Source organism: Erigeron canadensis, chromosome 3 (assembly GCF_010389155.1).
Source record: "Erigeron canadensis isolate Cc75 chromosome 3, C_canadensis_v1, whole genome shotgun sequence".
NCBI lineage: Eukaryota > Viridiplantae > Streptophyta > Magnoliopsida > Asterales > Asteraceae > Erigeron > Erigeron canadensis.
This window is the reverse complement of record NC_057763.1, coordinates 5,343,202-5,366,982: the sequence shown is the minus strand read 5'-3', so window position 1 is coordinate 5,366,982 and position 23,781 is coordinate 5,343,202. Positions and strand designations below refer to the sequence as shown.

The following is a 23,781-nucleotide window of genomic DNA, read 5'->3' as shown; positions in this document are numbered from 1 at the left end:
CTAGACCCATGACAAGACTCTTAGAAAAAGAAGTTAGGTTTGACTTTAATGAAGATTGCGTGAGGGCTTTTAAGAAACTTAAAGCTCACCTAGTAGAATCACCGATTGTAGTATCTCCAGATTACGCACTACCTTTCGAGATAATGTGTGATGCCAGTGACTATGCTGTAGGAGCAGTTTTAGGGCAGAGAGTAGACAAGCATTTTAGGCCAATTTATTATGCTAGCAAAACCCTAAATGAAGCTCAAAGGAATTATACTACTACTGAGAAGGAATTGCTAGCAGTCGTTTTCGCCTTGGACATATTTAGGAACTACATAGTCATGCAAAAAGTCACAGTATTTACAGACCATGCGGCAATAAGATACCTTGTTAACAAGAAAGATGCAAAGCCTAGATTGATTAGATAGGTGCTATTACTTCAAGAATTCGACATTGAGATAAGAGATAAAAAGGGAACAGAAAACTTAGTCGCAGATCACCTCAGTAGGTTAGATGAGCTATATGGAGAAGGATTGGTGACCGAAGAAATAAGAGAAACATTCCCTGAGGAGAATTTGATGAGAGTAGAGGTCAACGATAAAGAAGACGCACCATGGTTTGCAGATATTGCAAATTATTTAGCTGCAGGAGTTTTACCGTTGCATTTAGATTATTATCACAGAAAGAAGTTTTTCTCGGATCTTAAGTACTACTTTTGGGAGGAACCATTTCCGTTTAGGATTTGCGCTGATGGGATGGTTAGGAGGTGCGTATCTGAAAGCGAAAGTAGAAAAATACTTGATGATTGTCATTCAGGACCGACAGGAGGACATTATGGACCTTCTACTACAGCAAGAAAGGTTTTCGAAGCAGGGTTCTACTGGCCAGGAATATTCCAAGAAGCGAAAACATTGGTTAATTTGTGTGATGCATGCCAGAGACAAGGATCGATAACGAAAAGGGACGAGATGCCCCAAAAGAGCATTCAGGTTTGTGAAATTTTCGATGCATGGGAATTGACTTCATGGGACCATTTCCCCCATCTCATAAATATAAATATATATTAGTAGCAGTAGATTATGTGTCAAAATGGGCTGAGGCGAAAGCACTTCCCACAAATGATGCTAAGTCGGTCATAGATTTCCTTAAAAATCTATTTAGTAGATTTGGAATGCCAAGAGCTTTAATAAGTGATAGAAGGACTCATTTTGCTAATGCTCAGCTTGAAAAAGTGCTTAAAAGGTAGGGGGTTAATCATAGATTTTCAACTGCATATCATCCACAAACTAGTGGACAAAAAGAAAATACCAATAGGGCACTTAAAAGAATTTTAGAAAAAAATTGTATCAGATAATCCGAAAAACTGGGCACTTAGACTAGATGATGCATTATGGGCATTTAGGACAGCGTATAAAACACCCATAGGAACAACCCCTTACAAATTAGTTTATGGTAAAACTTGTCATTTACCCCTTGAGATAGAACACAAAGCCTATTGGGCACTTAAGAATCTAGATCTTGATATGTTTGAGGCAGGAGACAGAAGATTGTTACAATTACATGAATTAGATGAAACTAGGTGGATGGCATATGAGAATTCAAAATTATACAAAGAAAGGACTAAAGCTTGGCATGACAAGAGAATTAAGGCAAAAAGATTCAAGGAGGGAGACTTAGTTTTACTTTTCAATTCTAGATTCAAACTAAAATCACCTAAGTTCAAACCGAAACGGTCAGGACCTTACTTAGTTCTTAGAGTTTATTCTTCAGGATATGTGGAATTGAGAGCCAAAAATGGAGACAATTTCATAGTCAATGGTCATAGAGTTAAATTATATAATCAAGAAATAGGAGAAAGACAATCGATCCTAGTGACGACTTTACTTTCAAAATGAACTAGAAATAGGACAGAATTTAGTTTAAGTACTAACGTAGTGTTAGGAGCAGAAAAGTATTGTATTCTTTGACACATTGCAGGTTGAAGATAAAAGGGAATCATTTAGCTCGAAAAGAAATTCAGGTAAGTTTAATGCTGCATCGGAGCAACCAGCGCCGCTGGTCGCCACACCAGCGTCCGCTGGTACCTCACCTGTACAACCAGCGCCGCTTGCATCGAAGCCAGCGCCGCTTGCATCGAAGCCAGCGCCGCTGGCATGAAACCTGGAAAATGTATTTATAAAAAAAAAAGTGTTAACATGCGCCGGATTTGCTAACGTGCACCGGCCAGATTTTGACCAGTCAAATAAAGGTTTTAACCCTTTTCTCTTTTCCCTTCTTCCTCAAAAAACTCAAAAACAAAATTATCCACCCACCCCCCTCCTTAGCTCCGATCGACGGCCACCACCATACCCATCTTTCCATTTTTCATCACTTTTTATTCCTTGAAATCATGTCCCACGAGGTAATGTATCTTTCCCTTAATATCTTTTACCTGCATTTTTGATTTTTAATGAATTATTAAATAAGTTTTAGGTTGAAATTAGAATTTAATAATGTAATAGGTATTGGAAACTAAAAACGGTTAGGATAGGTTAGATTTAGTTAGATTAACAAAACCCTATTGCTAGATTTGCAAGAATTCAATGGTTTATTAAGATTATTAATCAAAAAACCAGTTTTTTTTTAACAAAAACGGAACCACCAGCAGCCGCTCGACATTTCGCCAGCGCCGCTGGCTTTAAGTTTGAACACCTCTAGCGCCGCTGCTTAATTTATAAGCGCCGCTGAATCTGGGACTTGACCACTAGCGCCGCTGGTGATAAAACCAGCGTCCGCTGGCCTTTGAAAATTGCACCACCAGCGCTGCTGGAAAATAACCAGCGGGCCGCTGGAAACCTACTGCCCAGATTTTCTACTTTTCACGTTCTTTTGGTTTGCATATGTTTTGCAGCATAAAAGGGCTAGAACCAGTTCGGATACTGGAAGTTATAGCTCTGAAGAGACAGAAACAGATTGGAGGCCACATGGATGGGATTTCACATTCAAATCGGAACATGATTTGAACATATACTTTACTGAAGCCAAAAAGGATAAAGGGTATAGCAAACTGAAAACAGAAAGTCATGAATGGTTGCTATGGCCAGGTCAAAAAAGAATGAGAAAATAAGGTTGAATAACAAACTGTTAGGACTGCAAAACAAAGATCTAGCACCACCAAAGAGGTTAGATTGGGATGTTTTGGAGAGTTTAGGACTCAAGAAGAAAATCAAGAAAATGATGGAAGCAACAGTTGTGGCTCAAGAGGATGAGATTAGTTGGCAAATGTGGGTTTCGTTGTTCAACATTACAGAACATGTCTATAGAGAATGGTGTTTGAAGTTTTTATGTTCACTTTATGTTGAAAACTTTAAAGCAGGGGAACTCAATACCGCACAAATCATTCATTTCAGAGCAGGAGGAGTTTGGAGGCATTGTACTGTGGCCGATTTTGGCTATTTAATCGGATGTTGGGATTTCAACCATTTGAATGACAGAGATTTGGATACATTCATCGATGGAGCATCTACAGTGAACAGCAGTGTGGAAACAATAAATACCTTTTGGAACAGAATCAGTGGAAAGAACAATCTTCAAGGCAATTCGAGCAAGGCATCGGATATCATTGACCCCACTCCTCGTCTCCTGCAGAAGTTAGTTGCCTATAACTTTAGGCATAGATCAATGAATTGGGATAAAGTCTACAACATGGATGCACAGATCATGAGACTATGGATTGAGGGATCTCCATACGAGTACTGCTTGGTCCCATTTCTACTAGCTCACTATCTTCAGTCCCACAGGGATGACAAGATAGTTGGTGGGCATTTTATTTCACAGATTTTTGTGAGGTTGGGACTAGGCGGCACTCGTGAGTTTTGTTCAGAGATGGAGGAGACGGAGGTTCTTGATGCTAGGGAGTTGATTAAGTTGCAGATTTTGGACAGACAAGGAAATTTACTTTTCAAAGGAAGTCAAGAAGGTGAAGGGCATCATACTCAGGCAGGCACCTCTACATTTGAGACTGGTCAGAGCAGCAGAAGTCAGGTTGGCAGGGGACCCACTACACAGCTGAGAGAGGATGTTGATGCACTTACAACCGAGCTCACTAGGATCAGGTTCCAGCAGCAGCAGGAGCAGCAGTACCAGGGATCTGCTTTAGGTTACCTGATGTACCATACAAACAGATACCAGCCTGTGCATGAGCGTTTGGTTGATCACTTTTTCCCCAGCACACCTCAGTACTCATCACCAGCAGTCTATCATGTAGAGCAGCCGAGTTATGATCATTACTACCCCGTGTCACACCAGCAGCAGCAGCATACCACCAGCACCACCACCGGACTAGGGACCGTATCTTTCGGCATGAACCCTGTCAGGGGTTTTGATACTTTATTTGCTAGAGGTGCAGGTACATCTGGAGATGCCAGATGATGATGCTGGAAATCAGTAGCTGCAGCACGGGTATATGATGATGATGTCCCCCAGTTCGACGATGATTCTCAAACATCTGTGGTTAAGTAACATTTAAACAATCTCTCTCTTCTCTCTTATTTGATAATTCTTATAATATGATGGTGAAGGCATGGTTGGTTCCCGCCTGCGTGCGGATGAAACATTTTAAACGATATTCTCTCCCTCCCCCTTTTAATAATTCTTGGTCATGATGGTAGATTCCCGCCTGCGTGCGAATGAGACAATTTTAAATAATCTCTTTCCCCAAACCCCCGTTAATTCTGCAAAAATGTTAGCTTAAGTAGTATGTAGGCTACTGGCACAACTATCAGACATTTCGTATGGTTTATGTTTAAATTATTATGATGCTATGTTTTATATTTGTTGCTTTGATATTTGTTTGAGTATGTTTGACAGTGAGAATAGTCGAGTGAGGAATATATTCAGAGATCTAACGAAGTTCACAGCTTAGAAAACCCGGGAAGTTTCACTTTGCTCTTGCTGACAATTTTTCCTATTCTTTCTTTTATAGCGTGGTTTAGGTTTTACAATGAGGGCATTGTAGGTTTTAAGTGTGGGGGAAGATTTGCATAAATTAGGAAATATTTCAATAATTTTAGCTATGATATTAAGGTTTTAAAGAGAATTTAGATGGGTCTGGAATTAGTAATTATTAGGTAAAAATGATGAGCTTTGTTCTAGATGTCGTTACTAGCTACATCTCTTGAATCCCTAGCGCTAATTAGGTCTACCCTAAGTGATGAGCAGTGTGTTATGCATGATGAACTAGACTTAATTTGAAACGATTGATGATGCGTATTAGAGGAAGCTTTGGCAATTCATTTGTAATCTTAGATTAAAATAAATAAAACTGCCGTGTTAAGCTAAAACCTTTAAGATTTATGGGAATCCTTAAATCTCAGGAAATAGACTTGACCTAGCAAGAACTTTTATGCTAGTATGACCCATTTGGGGGACCCATTGGCTACATAAAAATTTAGAATAGTAAGTATCTCTAGATTGCCGATGTGTTTTAAAAAGGGTGTACGTACCTTCAAATTATCTAGTTATGGTATGAATCAAGAAAATAAAGATCAAAATTGAGGTCAAGTTATGTCGCTTTGCGCGTGGGGAACCACCGACCTGTCACCGCTGTCTTGACTACCTAACTAGATTGGCACTAAAAATAGAACAATATGTACCTTACTTGAGTTAAGTTATGTCGCTTTGCGCGTGGGGAACCACCGACCTGTCACCATTGTCTTAACTCTTAAAGATGTAATCGTCATATGATCATAAATATGTCGAACTAGTTTAAGCTATGGAATGAGAGTATTTCGAGAAGGGGAAGGAAAAGACACATCAATAATAATCTTGCACTAGGATTACTTGTGAGTTGTTAGCATTACTCCATACTAGTTATCAATCATGGTAATTAAATTAATAATGATTGCATTAAGACATTTGCATAAGCGATAAAGGTGAGAACGAAATAAGTGTGGGGGAGGAAAAGAGATGTTAGCATAGGTAATGTTTCTAGTAACCCTGATTTGCAAATAGCTAATTCCAGACTTTAAGAAATGATTTAGAGCTTGCTTGAGGACAAGCAAGGACTTAAGTGTGGAGGAATATGATGAACGATTTATTTGTGACTTTTTCATTACTAAATTGTTTTGATTTCGAGGCATAAATGAATCATTAATGTAAGCTTTAAGGTACTTAATGGATTTAGGTTTGTTGACAGGTTCGAATTGAGAGATGACTGATCGAGAGAGTAGGAATGAGTGTAGGAGAGTTAAGGACGAAGTTCAAGACTTGTGAGTACGAAGATTGAGAGTCGAACCATGGAAATGTAGGCGAAATGAAGTGTTCAGCGACGCTGGAATTTAAACCAGCACCGCTGGAGTCCTTCAGGCACCGGACCAGCGCCGCTGGCATGAAAACTAGCGCCGCTCATCCTTCAGGCATACACCAGCGTCGCTGGCACCAAAACCAGCGCCGCTCGTCCCTTCAGGAAGCAGACCAGCGCCGCTGGCACCAAAACCAGCGCCGCTGGAGATAGGTCGGCCAGAATAGGGTTTTTCGTATTTTGCCTATAAATACTCCGTTATAAACCCTAAAAACATAAGCAGAGCACATAGGTCGAAAGTGACGGCAATCCATAACAGATTTAACATCATCAACACTTGGCAATCCATTCCAGTGATTCTTAATCACCCGGTTCTTCATTCTTTCTTTCTCTCTGTTGATTTCAGATTTCTATGTTATTTTATTTTATCAGATTGTTCATGGCTACTCAGTCTATGAGTAGCTAATTTACTAGACATTCGTTTGGACGTGATGTAAACATGACTTGATTGTTGATTATGGTTGATTGTTGAACAGTTTCTATGCTAAATCGTCGACCATATTTATTTGATCCTGCTTGTTATTAATTTTCATATACAAACTGATTTTAATTGATTGAGTCGACTTGGTACCGAGGCTCTAGGGTCATTTTAATTTGTTTGCGAAACATGATCGGTCTTTAATCAGTGTAATCAATTGATCTATAACTGGACACTTGGTTGGGAATTAATAATTGGTTCAAACGGGTATGATTTTAATTAAGATTAACTAAACCAATTTGGCGAACGGAAACCGGAGCCAAGTAGTGTGGGTAATCAGCGTCTTTATACTTTAACAAGAATTTAGACTTACATTAAAGATTTCAGTCATAGTAACAGGCTCAATACTTAATGCTTAATGAATGACCTTATCAGGAGTTCATTAAAGTGTTCAACCAGTCGAAAGGCAGTTGAACTAAATTATTCAAGTGAATCTAACGAGAATCTGAATTTGAAAAGAGTCGTTCAACAACTTCAATCATAATTGCTTTTAAGCGTGTCAATCAAAACCAAACGAATGTCAGTTCTTACATTTATTAATTCTCTCAAATTTATGTGCAATTAGTTAATTAGGAAAACCCCCAATCACAACTTGTAATTTCATTTCTAAATATTTTAGTTTTCTTATAATTAAGTTCCCTGAGAACAAACCTGGACTTACCTAGGCTATATTACTACTAGACAGAGTACACTGCTCTTAGTTGCGTTTTAAGATCGAATAGGTAATCCTTGAATTATAAATTTAAAACTTAGTTAGTTTAATAAAAACGCACATCACCCACCCCCAGGGCCGGCTCTGCCAAAGGCAAATTTAGCAAGAGTTATCAGATATGCAAGTTACCCGGTCACAAGTTACCAAGTCAACACAAACCCTTACATCAACATATGTATAGTATTCAATGTAGACCATTGTGTCACTACAATATATGGGTAAGCTGAAATCTAAATGATTATTTAAAAATTGGATTGCAAACAAAATTTTCACTACAATGAAAGGTAAAGAGAAAATTGCATTATCAAAACATACCAATAAAACATAAACTAAGAAACTAAAATATGTTAATCGGGTAAAAAATACCAGCTAATGTACTCATGTTTTCTCATTCAGGCATTATAGCAAACAATTGGTGGGCGCTCAACGATTTACCATAAAATTCATCCATATAGCAAGTGAATTCAACCAAATTCTGATCACCTAAGTATTTCCTCCAACAACATGTCGCGAACATCATCTCCATCAACAACAACGATTTAGGGTTTTTTACGGTTTAGAGATCAAATGTAAACAAAATTGGATGGAGAACAAAGAATAATATGTGGCTGAATGCTTTGATGAGGATTTCAATAAAGGAACAGGTAGGTTGAATTGTGAGAAGAGGCTGAGGAAGAAAGATTGAAGCAGATTGATGTTATATTCATTTGTATTAGAGAAGGGTTGCAGGGTTTTTTTTTTAATTTTTTTGTGGTTTAAAGAAACGTGGAAAATGAATTAGAGGGGTGGGAGCGGGAATTTGGTTTCAAGAGGGGCTCTGGTGGCTTCAAATGCTTCTTCAGCCTCCTCTTTTAGTATAGTTATAGATGTGAAGTAGGGAACTATCCCCAATATAATGGCAAGTCTCGAAGATGAACAATGAAGTAATCAAAACTCTATAAAATTATTTATAAACATATATGATTGTATTATTAATTTAATTAATAATAATTAGAAACATAGTTGGATTAGGATTTTTTATTTAAATATAAATGTTTAAAAATTAAATAAAAAAGATACGTATCGATTAAGGATTTCGTCACATGTCATTTCAAGGATACTATAATAATGTTTTAGTATATTAGTAGATATTAAGATAAGATTAAGATTAAAAGTAAGATTCAAATAATCTAGTACTTCAACTAGATTGCCTATTCTTCATTTTATAATTTTATAACTAGGGGCATTTTCCGAATATATTAAATAAAAAATACGTAAAAGTTCTTGAATATTTATCGTACAATATGTTAACCTACTTCTTCTAAGCCCATATTTCTTCCTAACCCAATTCTGCTTCTTAGCCCATAGTCCTTCCTGACCCAATTTTTATAATTTGGGTTGACTTGCGACATTTTCTTCACCCATAGGGCCACAATATTGCCTAGGCCCAATTCCATATTTGGCCATTCTACTTTGCAATTAAAGAGAAAAGAATACATACATTAATTTGTATATTTGCCCAAAAAAGGACGTTGTATTTTATATAAAAAAAAGGGATTTGCTAGTGCCCTTGGGGCACTAGTTATGGTGCATTTAATGAAGTCAAATTTTCCTTAAATATTTAATTAGGTATTTATGATTCATATAAAAATGGTAATTAGCAAGTTGATTTAATGAGCTTTAAATGTGATTTTTAATAATTTAGGAAAAATTTGACTTCATTAACTAGTTAGCAAATCCTTAAAAAAAAATGAAAAACATCACAAATAAAAGTTTCTAACTTTAAAGATGTTACAAGAATAGGATGCCAATTGCCAACAAAAAAGATATTCTACAAACGCCGTCAGTCATGGAGCTTCCTATACGCGTCTCATTATCGCCGTTTTGTGGGCCCCACCTAATTAGTGGATTACTACTACTCTCTTATGTTGATTTTGGGAAAAACACATTGTATCAACTTGATGCCCACACACTATGTGACAAATCGATAAATATGTTATGAGTTTTATTGATTATGATTCATTTTTAGGACTATGACGTATGCCCAGGGCTCGATGGCGATGGGTGACGGCAGCGATGTGATTATTAATGTCAAAATAATTGATGTAAAAGGAAGCAGTGTACTAATTTCTATATATATATATATATGATTGGTTTCTAATGTTTTTAATGAATTAGAAATCAAGATATGAATGTATCACATCCAAGTTTAAGTGTCGAACAGTTATTTTTTTTTAAGCTCAACATACATTGATATGGCTAACCTTGCTTAAATTAGATTAATTGCAATTAAAATTTGAATGTTGTGATAATGTACTTTAAAATATATATTTGTTTTGAAATCTAACTGATTATACAAATGGTTGTAAATGCATAATAAGGGATTATAAATTACTTATTTATTATTTTATAACATTATAAATATAAGAATTAGTATATGAAACAAAAAAAGATACTTATACGTTAAATTTAAATATTTAACTTTTAACTATTTTTTGTTGTTAAATATACATTATGCAATAAAGTATTAATAATTTTTTAATTGGGTTAAAGTGTAAATTAGTGATAAAAAACAAAAAATGTAAATTAATTTTGATTTAATTAGTTTTGTGAAATTGAGGGTTGTGACTAATCAATTGAAGTTACGTCAGTTTCTTTTTAGTATGTATTAAGATTAAGATTAAGATTAAGATTTTATGTAATTATCTAAATTATGACTATAATCATTTATTTGTATGTTTGTTATTCTTTTGTAAAACATTTGTTTTTGGGTATGTTTGGCACAAAAGCTTGGAGCTGAGGCTGTAGTTAAGGGCTTGGGGCTGGAGCTTGACGTTGGGGTTAGAGGCTGGGGCTTTTTTTTCAACTCTCTTCCTATGAGCTTTTATTTTAAAAATCTTTTGAGGCTTTTAGTAGTATTTCGGGCTAGGGCTTTTGATTTCTTATGTAATACCAAACACGGCTATAATTTTCAAATACGCTTATTTTTAAAAACTATGAGCTTTTAAGCCCTTAAAAGCCCCTAAAAACTCCTTGCCATATAGTCCCTTTAGTTAGTCCGATATTTCTTTTTTATAAAATATAAAAGTGGTTTTTTATTCTAAAGAAGAGATAGCTCTAATACACTCTTTCAAGAGTTATTTAAATTTGGACTTTTAAAAATTTAAAACTACTATAATACCAACATTACAAACTCTCCACTACTCCAATTATATTGTCAACTTTCTATGTATTTGTTTAATGTTTTAATTTTGTAGTTATCAATCCTAAAAGTCATTTTCCGATAAATTCTGGCAACGTGCTGGCTTGTCATATTGTCCCTTTTTATTATTGAGCTCAGATAGACTTTTATTCTTGCCGGTGCAGCGTCTATAATTTTGAAAAGCATTAGGGGGCTAAGTTTCTAGAGGCTTTTTAACTTTTATGTTTTACTCGTATTTATATGATTTCATGTTTAGTGACATTAAATTCATTATTTTAAAAGCATTACAATAATTAATTCTAGGAAAATGATAAATAAAACCCTTAAGGTTTACGTGTATAAAAAAGTTGTACGTTTCCATATCAAAAACTCACCTCCTGAATTTTATGGTAGGTGTTCAACTATTTAATGTAACTTAACGAAACTTTTAATTCTAATGCGATTATGTAATGTATCTTGTTAAACACGCAAATTAGGAAGACCTTATGGTTTAGAAATTAACATGAGAAAATAACATTTATTTTGAGTGTGTTTACTTTATGTATAAGACTGAAAATGGGTATGGATTTGATTGAAAAGAACAATAGATGGATAAAGTTATTATTGTTTGTTTTGAGCACTGGTTATTGAAATATATGTATGAATTTGTGTGAAAATATATTAAAAGGAATAATTAGTGGAAACTTTATGTCAAAAGGGACTCTGGTGGTTTCAAATGCTTCTCTAAACTCCTTTTTTTAATATAGTATTAGATTGAAACTGTTTTATATTAACGGTATGTATTTCAATATTTATCATTTTGTTCATTTTAGAAATATAAATTATATGAACAATTCGCATCTTGATATATGGATAGATATCAAACTATTATGGTTCTAAAATGAGAACTACCCATCAATTAAAACATTTGAATTACTAAAGACTAGGGAAAATAACTATACAATGCAAGCCATAAGTTTATGTTTTAACAATAATCTATAATCTCTTAATAATTAATCCAACATCATATACCCTAACACACATGTTACTCATTGTAGGATTAATCAAACATAGGTGTAAATTAGCAATTATTATTAAACAAAACCGTGTTATCAATTATTTAAACAATATTATAAAAACAATAAACAACATTATTATAACTTTGGAATACAAGTAACAGAAAAAGCCAGGGAAGCCAGAAGACTTAACATGGGTTTGGTGGCAGGTGAATCACTCTTTAAACTAATATTTTGATTTTGAGAATAATACATACCACAACAATCAATTTCAATTCAATTTATGAAATATAATACTCACATTTTAATTTTATACTATTTATACATATTTAACTATATTAATATTAATATAATAATAAAATGTCTACCTTTAAATATACACATTGGTGGAAATTAACACAAAACACGCATCGGCCAGTTGGGCCATTTTTTCATAAACACACACACATAAATACAATATACATATACATACACAATATACAAGAAATACATACACCGATTACTTCCTCATATGAAAAAAAATATAATGCCACCACCACGTTTACACCTCCTCCTCCTTACCATTCTCCTCTTTGCCGCCTTCCTCCGCCACGCTGCCGCCGCAGACAGCAACGACAACGATGCCGACGACGTAAAAAACCTTGTTTTCGAGAACCAAAGTCTTAGAAAAGCCTACATTGCTCTACAAGCATGGAAAACCGCAATCTTTTCTGACCCATTTAACTTCACATCAAATTGGACCGGTCCAGCGGTTTGCTCTTACCCAGGAGTGTTTTGTGCTCCCTCACCATTCAACGTCTCGAACCGAGTAGTCGCTGGGATCGATCTCAACCATGCTGATATCGCAGGTTACCTCCCAGAAGAGCTTGGTCTTTTGACTGACCTTGCACTCTTCCACATTAACTCGAACCGGTTTTGTGGGACCGTCCCAAAAACTTTCAAAAAACTAAAGCTTTTACATGAGCTTGATATAAGCAACAACCGGTTCGTTGGACCGTTCCCAAATGTTGTTTTATCTCTTCCGGTTTTAAAATTTTTAGACCTCCGGTTCAATGAGTTTGAAGGGTCTGTTCCATTTCAACTTTTTGATAAAGATCTTGACGCGGTTTTCTTGAATGACAACCGGTTCAAGTTCGGTATTCCACCAAATTTGGGCAAATCACCGGTTTCGGTTCTTGTATTGGCTAATAATAATCTGGGTGGCTGTCTTCCTGCAAGTATTGGTCAAATGGGGTCAACATTGAATGAAATTATTCTTATGAATGATAATTTGACAAGCTGTTTGCCGGTTCAAATTGGGGCTCTTAAAAAAGTGACGGTTTTCGACGTCAGTTTTAATAGTCTTCAAGGACCATTACCTGCAGCTATAGCTGGGATGAGAAGTGTGGAGGAACTTAATGTCGCGCATAATAAACTGACCGGAGTCGTGCCAGATAGTATTTGTAAGTTGCCCAAGTTGCAAAACTTTACATTTTCGTATAATTATTTCACCGGTGAAGCGCCATCCTGTGTGGCGGTTCAAGGTGGTGGCAAGTTGTTTGATGATGAGAAGAATTGTATTGTTGGAAAATCGGGTCAACGGTCTGGTAGGGAATGTGCTTCAAGCGATGCACGCCCGGTTGATTGTAGTAAGATGGGGTGTGGTACGGTCGCACCTGTGGCCTCGCCACCACGGTCTAAGTCGAAGTCAGAATCTAGAAGGAGGGCTGGTTCTCCAAAACCACCCGCTCCTAAAGCGGCTACGTCGCCCAGGCAGCGTGTTAGGGCTAGCCCACCGCCTCCTGTTTTTGAGTCATCACCGGTTATGAGATCACATCCGCCACCACAAGAGGTTAAACCTCGAGTTATACCACCACCACCACCAGTTTGGGAAATATCGCCAAGTGAACGACACGCACCACCACCACCAGTTTGGGAAATTTCGCCAAGTGAGCGACACAGGCCACCACCACCTTCGCCTCCCATGTTTGAGACTTCACCTGTGACCCGTGTAGCACCACCACCACCGTCACCTCCACCACCATCACCGTCACCGCCACCACCGTCACCACCTCCACCATCACCACCACCACCATCGCCACCTCCACCACCCTCACCATCACCCCCGCCCCCTCCTTCACCATCGCCACCACCACCATATTACTCATCACCACCTCCGCCACCTTCACCATCTCCACCACCTCCACCATCACCATCACCACCACCTCCGCCATCACCATCTCCACCACCACCTTATTATGCATCTCCGCCGCCGCCCCCACCATCGCCATCACCACCACCTCCACCAACCCCATCACCACCACTCCCATGCTCACCACCACCACCACCTCCTCCTCCTCAGTCACCGCCACCACACTACTCCTCCCCACCCCCACCACATTACTCATCACCACCACCACCACCACTGCAGTCATCACCACCTCCTCCACCAGCATACTACTACTCATCCCCACCACCGCCACACTATTCTTCACCGCCACCACCACCACACTATTCATCGCCGCCGCCACCACCACCACACTACTCATCGCCACCACCGCCACCACAACATTACTCATCACCACCAACAGCTGACTGCCCTCCAGCATCCCCACCGCCACCACCTCCAAAACCATGTGAAACCCCCACTCAATCACCACCACCACCACCACCACAACAATGGCACCATCAACCACCACTAACTCAATCTCCACCACCATCACCCAAATATCACCACTACACATCACCACCACCCCATAAACAAACGCACCTATCTTCGCCACCACCATCACCATCATTCGATGACATTCCTCTTCCACCCGTCTTCGGAGTTTCCTACCCCTCTCCACCACCACCTGCAATCCCCTATTACTAATCCCAATTCCATACATATATAAATACACACATTATATACAAACACATTTAACATCCACCATTAATCTTCCTTCCTTCAAATCCAAGGAAAACATATATGCAGGGAGAGATAACCATTCTGTCTGAAGATGGGGCTTTTGCTTAATTTGTTTGTGAAAATTGATCACAGATTTCATTGTAATTGTTCAAATATTATACCTTCTTTTTTTGCCTTCATGTATAATTTGAGTTGTGAAAATAGGGAATTTAGAATACTTTCATTCTTTTTTATTTTATTTTTTTATTAATCTTTACATATATAAGTGAACAAAGGTTTATCATCATGTAATAAGTTTTCATATTCTTTTCATTGCATTCATGTGTTATAATGCGCATAAATCTATATCTATAAACTTCAAGTTATAAGTACTCGACTCATGATGTATTTTCGATCACTTGGCAATTACTTGGTCATTGTTTTACTGTGATTATGTCTCGTTTAGCACCTGCTGAATGTTCATTAAGCCTCTATTGTAACCTCCCCTGTATATCAAGACCACAACAATGGGAGTTGTTGAACGGATGTATTGCACGTCACCTCAACCGCCACATACTTTTTCATTATCTCATCGAATATGTTACTCTATAAGGTTGGAGAATTTCTGGGTGTTCATATATGTTTACCCATAACCAAATGTTTTAGTTCAATGGAGATTTCATAAATTCACATTGCAAATGGGCTAATGTGTTCCAAGCAATTGTGATTTAGTGTTGAAATCATTTATTTTGGTAGATATGATAATTAACTTGGTGATTATGTGTTCCTAGCAATTTTTTGACTAATATGAGATATGTTTTGTCTCAAAAAGAAAATATCAATATATGGACTAATCAGTGTTAGGACTAATGAATTTAGTGGTAGCTATACTTAATGTGAAGGTATAGGAAAACATGTATGGGATAAGTAGATACTAAAACCAGGGCAGTCCTGTTAATTGATGATGCCTTTTTTCTCTCAAATATTGCTAATATATATGAGCAGGCTGCTCAAAGTTTTTCATTTCACTTCGGGTCTCAAAATAAACTTCAATAAGTAAAGCTATATGGAACTGGTGTTGATCTTGAAGAAACAAATGGTTTGGCATGCTTCAATTGGCTCTGAGGTTGGTTTTTTTTCCCTGAAAATATTTGGGCCTGATCATTGGTGTTAACAATGAACTGTCAACAGAGTAATTACTAATTAATTGGTATAAGGTGGTGGAAACTTTTGAAGCGAGACTTTCCGCTTGGAAATCCAAAATCTTTGAGCTGGGGGTAAGCTTACTTTGCTAAAATCTGTTCTTGAAGCGTCGCCTACTTATTTCTTTATATATAAAGCCCCTATATCCAAGCCATCAACAAATTGCATTGCTGACAAAATGGTGCTGGAGGTTTAAAATTGAGCCTAAGGCCCTATGGAGAAAGGTTATCATGGCCCTTCACGACTCAAACATGAGTTGGCATGTTCTACCACACTCCAAAGGTATTACTGGCACCTGGAACTCGATTGCATTTCTAGTAAATCTATTAGCACAGTCAAACTTGAAGCTGCAATCATTGATTAGAGGTACAGTCGACAATGGCTTTTAGGAGCGGTTTTGGTTGGTTGCCTGGGTCAATGAAGACCCCTTACGGCTAAAGTTCGCTCCCTTTTCTCTGGTGCTCGTGATTATGCTTTTGACCGGGAGCTGGAGCAAGGAATATATTGGAAAAACCATGCTTTTGAGTTCCTTAGTCTAAGCTTGTTGCTGCAGCAGGTTACTTGTTCTAACAGCGGCGATCCATGAAAATGGACTGCCAACAAAGATGGCCATTTTATGGTTGACTCTATGAAGCAATGTCTTACCAGGCCAGTGTCTTGGATGACTCATATGTGATGATACATTGTTTTAAATGTGTTCACAAAACAAACCAAAAACATTTTTTTTTTTGGCTAACATTACTAATTAACACTGCCAATTGTATATGCAAATCATGATCCAAACTAAAATACAAACTTATATTTGTGAATTATGATCTGGAAATACTCAAATGCCTACTTGTTAGTTTTATATTGAATGAAGCCAATATAAAGGCTTAAAAGCAATCAAATGAGAATTTGTCTATTACTTCCATTTGCATGATACTACTATTTTCCTTTGTTGACATAGTCACGAGGGTTGTCGATCTAATTTAAGGAAAAAGTTACCTTAACTATATATTAGTAGGCTGATTAAATTGCAATAGAGATCGATAAATGATGATCCTATGTACAGATAAGTTTGTAGGGACCCCGATCGATTATAGAGTTTTTGAGCTGGATAGTGAGTTAATTTTATGTATCATGTATTGTAGCTAAGTTTGGTAAAAAATCCAGAGAAAGATTTTTTTATTTTACTTATGAGACATGTTTTAATATGTACATAGTTACATACCTTTTGATATATTGACTTGTTTATCTGAGATATTTCACTGAAAGTTGTTTTGAAATATTTTTTAATCAAGAATGTTTCATACTCCTCAAAAGTATATGAGAATAATTTTGGAGGACAGAAAGATCATATAGTCAAATATTGAATAAGATGTAAACAATGATACAGTATGAGTACATGACAATTATGTATCTATTTAGACATTGATAATCATTCATTTAAGCTCATTACTACTTGTAATTAAATATAAGATTTTAATACATATTGTAAAGAGTATCTGACACTAAGATTACAACGTAACAACTATCGAACCTAATAGACACACCAACTCCATTTAGATGGGTTGGCCAGAAGTATTTTCTAAATTCATTATGTGGACTTCGGATGTGAGTTTTTTTTAAAGTCTCAGGTTTCTCATCTCAAGGTATTTTCCATGAGAAGAGAGTTGGAGGTCCAACAAATCGCTGATTAAAATTGCCTACAATACGTCTGAATCGAAATTAACTTTAAAAAAAAAAAAACCCTATTATTAGACACAACTATAAACTAATGTCGTATATCACGCCATCAAAACTAAAAAATGGACTATAAATTATGATTCTCGAGTTATAATTGTACCCAATTCCGACATACACGGGTTATGGGAAGGTGTAATACAGAAAATCTTACTTCTACCGATTCATAAGAGACTGACGTGGTGATGTTCAATCAACTTGTGAAATACGAGTAAACAAATAAAAAATAATTAATATCGAAGTCTTGTCACTTTGGTGCATAAAATGCAAAGTTCTTAAAACTTAGCGGACCTTTGGAAATAAAATAAAAGAAAGCAAATTTTGGGACAAAAAGGATTTCCATCCACCGAACTCGCCTCTCAGCGCTCACCGACGTTCATTGATCAACCAGAAAATTCACTCACTCGCCCACTTGTACAGTTAAGCATCTGTCTGGCTTCTAAGGGTCTCGGTGACACCTATTATTATACTTATAATAAATCAATTTATGAGAATGCACACAAGGTGTTTGATAAAATGTGTGTGGTTTATATTCAAAGGAATTGGTTTTTAAGTTGTGATTTTAGTTTGTAATCATCAGGGTAATAGTTTCCTGTATGGATTTGCTGCAATCTAATATGATTAACCATTTTTAGTGAATCGTAAAAGCCTATATGTTTCGGTTTTTGTTTAATCCCATAGGGTTTGTGCTGTTATATTATATAGTCTTTGATCTTTTTTTTTTTTTTTTTTTTTTTTTTTTTTTTTTTTTGTATGTGGCAAGGTTGAAAAAATGTCGGTCAGAATGGTTGCCCGGAGATTGGGGGGCAAGCTATTACCCAGGTTTACTCCTGCTGCATATCTGCATTCCCATGCTACTAGCTTTGGTAGGTGAACACTTATTACAAGTTTACCGGTTTACGTCTGTTTGTAGTAATCAATTAGAGTATGAGTAGACGGAGTCGAAGCTGGTTTTGTTATTAGTCTTTCTGCTTTATTTAGGCGTTATAATTGTATGAAGTTCTCGCTGTTAAGTTTTAGGCCAATAGTACATGACTACTTAAATCTCGAAAACTGATCCTGTGTTGCTACTAGCTCACAGGGGTATTTAGAATCCACTTATGAACCCAAGTTAGAGTAAAACTCTTATGCGCGTACTAAACTGAACTGACCGGAAGTATGTTAGTCAGTGTTTACATTGCTTACCGATGTTTGAGAATTGAGAATTTTGGAAAACCAAATCTGCTATAAAGTACTTTTGTTTTTCGTTAGGCTTGATAGAATACTAATACATCACATAAAGCATTGGATTATTTTTTACAAGTATACTTCGTCAAGCGTTGGTAATTAGGAAGGCTAACTTCATTTAAGAAGGGTTTTTTTTTATTTTAAATATGGAATGCACACAAGGCAATGCAAAGTTAGGCTGTTTTGTCTCTTCACCATTCAAAGTTAGATTGGTTTGTTAATCTTGTCGATTATATTGAGGACCCCAAATTGAAACTAGTTGTTTAGAGTCAGTATCTCTAAGAAAATCAAATAAAAGCAGAGAAAAACCTCGGTATTGACATCCTAGTTACTGCAGGATTTAAAAAAGTAGATGAAGAAGAAAAAAGCCAATTGGTTGGTAATGTCTTTACCAAGGTTGCATCAAATTACGACATCATGAATGATTTGATGAGTGGTGGACTGCATAGATTGTGGAAAGAGAGGTGAAGTGTAAAATTTACATTCATATATACTCCATAATTTCTCTACTAAGGGTTTTTCGTAATTCAGTCCTCACCCTATTATACAGATTGGTTACAAAATTGAATCCTTTTCCTGGGATGAAGCATCTCGATGTAGCTGGTGGGACAGGTAAGCATGTCTCTGATGATCTTATCTATCTATACTTTCTATCTCGTAGATCTTTGAGTTTGATGCTCAAAATAATGAAGTTGATTCTTTCTGTTTATGGAATTTGATGTCATTGAAATATTACAGGTGATGTGGCTTTCAGGATCCTGGAAACAATTAATAGTGTTAATCGAAGAGCCATAGAAGACACCCTTGAAGATGATTTGCAGCAAGAGACTCAGATTTATGTTTGTGATATTAATCCAAATATGTTGAATGTTGGCAAAAAGCGAGCTCAAGAAAGAGGTCAGTGTTTTGTATCTCACAAACTAAAATGCCTGTTCCATGTATATATTTTGAGAAACAATATGCAATTTGGTCCACAATGTAGGGCTTGGAGATCTAGGGTCCCTTGTTTGGGTTGAGGGAGATGCAGAAAAGCTCAATTTTGAGGACAGTTCAATGGACGGTTACACTATTGCTTTTGGTATTAGGAATGTTACACACATCGAAAAAGTGCTTGTTGAAGCACACAGGTGCTTCTTCTACCCTGATATTATACTTTTATTATTTAATGAAGTACTGGTTAGATGGCAACAAAATCCATAATATAAATGTCATGTTAATTATTAAAAATTCGTTCTCTGTTAATAGTTAAATTTTCATTCAGGGTACTCAAGAAGGGTGGGAGATTTCTTTGCCTTGAACTCAGCCATGTAGAAGCTCCAGTTTTCAAGCAGTTGTAAGTATCTCCAAAGTCCAAACCTATGTATGCGCATTGTATAATATCTCCGTATTTATATAAGAGTTGATGCTTTACATTTAAATGCTAATTGTGTGGCTTCAAGTATAAGATGTGACAACTCATTATCAAGTAGAGACATTTTGGATTTACTTAAGAGAAGGCATTTGTATTGGCTTGAGCTTTAAAAGTCAAAAGTTGGCATTTTTTCCTTATGCTTTCTTTTTACACTTGCTCATAAAAACATTGTTTTCCTTACGTGTCAGGTATGATTACTACTCATTCTCGGTCATTCCAGTTCTCGGAGAGCTAGTTGCAGGAGATCGTGATTCTTATCAGTATTTGGTTGAGAGCGTTCGGCGTTTTCCTCCTCAGGTATGTTGTTTGTTTTCACCAATGACCATCTTTATGTTGACCCCCAACTTAATGAAACGAAACACTAATGGCCTGTCTCATTTCTTTTGAATATGTCATAATAACTAAAGGAAACTTAACATGACACTGTTAATATATCTGTGAGTTTATACAACCTAATGTAGTAATATATCTTTTGTTGACACTAGATAGTAGGTACATTTTACCGAGAAGCTCATCAAAAAACAAAACGATAAACGTACATTATAATGGTATCATGGCTTCATCAGTCAATATCTGTAGCTATTTTTAGGGTAAATATTTAATAGAGATCCGTGAGTATGATAAGAAAAAAGTTGATGTATTAGGTCTTATTTCTCTAGGTTATTCGATATTTCCAGCTAGTGTATGAGATTCTTTTGTGGGGTTATATACATGGCATCAGGGAAACCATTTCACTGGACTAGTGGACTAACCAAAGAACCACCATCAATATCTATGCCGTTTACTTAACTAAGGATATCAGAACATGTCAACTTCTGGATTTTAACTTTCTAAGAATTAAACTCGCAGAAGTAATTAAATGCAAATTTATAGTCGATGTTGATTAGTCCCCATTCTGGACTACTTAATCGTGGTTGTATATCTAAGAGATCCTATATTACGCGAGTATTAAAACACATTGTTTGGTGTAGAGGATTACTTGCAAAAAATCATAAAATATGACTAAATGTAGGATGGTTATTTTTTATCTACTAAGGGTAGGATTTTTTATTTTTTATTTATAATGCCCCCTGCCAATTCTGCTATCCTAAACCATTCATATCCAACCGATTTCCAGCCACCTTTTTTGTTTTCTCTTTTGCTATCTTACTTCATAGATATGCTTTCTTTTTTAATCACTCTCATTATCTTATTGGTAAAAACAAGTTATAAATCTGTTTTTCACAAAAGTGAATTTGATTCATTAATAGAGAATTTTACAATACAAGTGACAAATATATTAACATGATATTTTACATTATATCAAAGCCTCGTTGAGAATTTTGCTGATTATGACCGGCTATTTGGGATTGTCCACATTTATGAGTCTTTAGGATAATTGATGTCCATTTCATTTCATTTTGGAATTGTACACTACTTTTGACCACTTTAAAACCTGGTATTGGGGCAACGGCCACAATGCTATTGCCTATTCAAATTTCGTTTCCTGATTCATTAACATCATTAAACAAACTTCATCATCCATTCATTATATGGCTGAGCACTTTTTGTGATACACTTATCTGGATTCTCACTTTCGTTGCTTTCATCATTAGACTCTTCCACAAGATTACTAGCTAACTCACTATCATTGTCACTTCGCCAAACTTGTTATCATACTTATATCTATCTTTATTAGGGAATATATATCCACAAATATGCTGCTAGCAACATATTTGTTTTTCCCTACTTTTTACGAGATGTATGGGTGGATATATTGTCTCAAAAATCAAAATCATGAGATTGCTTATGAAATGAAGACATATTAGAAGAAATAGGAAATGCAGGTGACGAACTAAGTTCAACAATTCTTTGAGAAGATCCAAAAAATGGTTGTTCATGAAAACTATGAGAATCGAAAAATTTGTGTCGCTCGATTGAATTGTCTTTCGGATTGATTTCTCTCCAACTCAACATGTTTTTGACACCAAAAGTGGGCTTGTATTAGAATAATGTGAAATTACGTATTACTTGGTGATATAGTATGATGTTCAACTTAAATGCTACTTTTTCAGCCTCTAAATGTGTGTAAATAATATATACAAATTCATAGAACTGAAGTTTATTCTGAGTTCCAATTGCAGCACTATAAGTACTTAAGTAGACTGATTACCCTTTGATCAACCCATTCTAATAATCTATGTTACCATCCCAATATACGCAGTACGCTTACAAAAAATGGACATTCGAACGCCATAATATATACTAAATAGTAACTGAATAAACTTGAATAAGATGAAACTAGAGCCAAGAAGACTACCATTCTTAGAGGACATGTGAAATAAGTTAAAACAAAAAGTTTTTAAAGAGAAGTTGTTTTGACACATGTTTGGAAGGAGTGTTTAATAAAATTTATGAACAATTTCATGAAAAGCGAATGTATTGTTTGGGTCAAATCCATTTCACTTTTATCGGTTTGAGGTTCACGGGAAAATGTTTGCTGTCTAGATTTCTAATTAGTTAAATAATTAAGAAAAAGATTATATTCTTATTCTCAGTCGGATCAAAATGCAGATACTAACACAAAGAATTGAAAGACGTAGCTGGAAATTCGTTGGGTAGGGGTAGTTTAGAAAAAGTAAGTAACTGCTCAGTGCCGCCTTCCGCGGGTTTTGAGCCCCAATACCTCGACGGTGTATGGGGGAGGTTAAGATGGAGGCAGACCTTACCTCTACCTAAGTAGAGAGGCTGCTTCCAGTTTCTACCTAAATGGCAGAAAAGGCCCTCCAACCTTTGCATGGGATGAGGATCGAACCCATGACCTCTGTCTCCAGAGGCAAGGATGTTTACCACTGATCCAACCATGGTGCTTGGGTAGGGGTAGTTTAGAATATCTCCATTATGTGTAACATAATACTTACTCTGTTCTTGGTGCTTTTCCAGGAGGTTTTTGCATCAATGATCGCAGATGCTGGGTTTCAGAAGGTAGAGTATGAAAATCTTGTGGGAGGAGTGGTGGCTATCCATTCAGGGTTGAAACTCTAGGTGATCTTAGAAATTGGAAACTTAATCATATTTTCTCGGTGTAGTGCTTACAACCAGAGTTCACAACAGTTTAGGTAGATCTTAGCTTCAATTTGTTTGTTAAGTATTGTTGTTTTTCCCGCTTAAATTTATACATCTACACGAAAGTTAAATTGATATTCACAGGAATAAACATTTTGTTTGGAGCAAGGAGTACATTTTTTCTTATAAAGGTTCTATAAGCAATTTCCTTATCTTTGGATAGATGTATAAATGTTACCATCTTCCTGGTACCCCGCTTTTCACAGTAGCAACATATTACTGGAAACTCAAAACTATAACAACGCTATAATGGCTTCAACGATCAAAAGCTGAAGTTAGTATGAAGAGATATATCTCTCTAACTAACTAAAGGGTTTCCTACTTTTGGGTATCATACCGTTTTAACAAATACAAAAGCATTTTTTTCTAAGTTTTAGAACTTAAATTAGTCAAGGAATTTAAAATATATTGTTTACATTATTATCTATTAAATTTTTGGATAAACCAATAGCTATACTGGTAATTCCTATATAACAAGCAAGGTGTGACGTGACAGAAACGTCCAGTGATGAAATGTTGTCCTAAAACAAAAAAGGGAAAAACACTACAAGAA

At 36.2% G+C, this 23,781-nt stretch overlaps 2 protein-coding genes across 2 annotated transcripts; both read left to right on the top strand.

Annotated features, from left to right (window-relative positions):
- The first annotated feature begins 12,196 nt into the window (after positions 1–12,196).
- On the top strand, positions 12,197–14,795 carry LOC122593693 (leucine-rich repeat extensin-like protein 3). Its single transcript, XM_043766138.1, has one exon. The coding sequence runs from the start codon at positions 12,200–12,202 to the stop codon at positions 14,540–14,542; it is 2,343 nt and encodes a 780-aa protein (XP_043622073.1). The 5' UTR covers positions 12,197–12,199; the 3' UTR covers positions 14,543–14,795.
- A 2,988-nt stretch (positions 14,796–17,783) lies between these two features.
- LOC122592364 (2-methoxy-6-polyprenyl-1,4-benzoquinol methylase, mitochondrial) lies at positions 17,784–23,336 on the top strand. Its single transcript, XM_043764571.1, has 9 exons — positions 17,784–17,904; positions 18,249–18,351; positions 19,050–19,176; positions 19,263–19,324; positions 19,451–19,609; positions 19,695–19,839; positions 19,974–20,045; positions 20,312–20,420; positions 23,046–23,336. Exons 2-9 carry the CDS (start codon positions 18,258–18,260, stop codon positions 23,145–23,147), a joined length of 870 nt encoding a protein of 289 aa, XP_043620506.1. The 5' UTR covers positions 17,784–17,904; positions 18,249–18,257; the 3' UTR covers positions 23,148–23,336.
- The last annotated feature ends 445 nt before the right edge of the window (positions 23,337–23,781 follow it).

Coding starts and splice junctions, on each gene's coding strand:
- LOC122593693 (XM_043766138.1), top strand. CDS start 12,200: ATGAAAAAAAATATAATGCCACCACCACGTTTACACCTCCTCCTCCTT.
- LOC122592364 (XM_043764571.1), top strand. CDS start 18,258: ATGTCGGTCAGAATGGTTGCCCGGAGATTGGGGGGCAAGCTATTACCC. Junction 18,352..19,049: donor TTCCCATGCTACTAGCTTTG/GTAGGTGAACAC, acceptor TAGTTACTGCAG/GATTTAAAAAAGTAGATGAA. Junction 20,421..23,045: donor TTCGGCGTTTTCCTCCTCAG/GTATGTTGTTTG, acceptor GTGCTTTTCCAG/GAGGTTTTTGCATCAATGAT.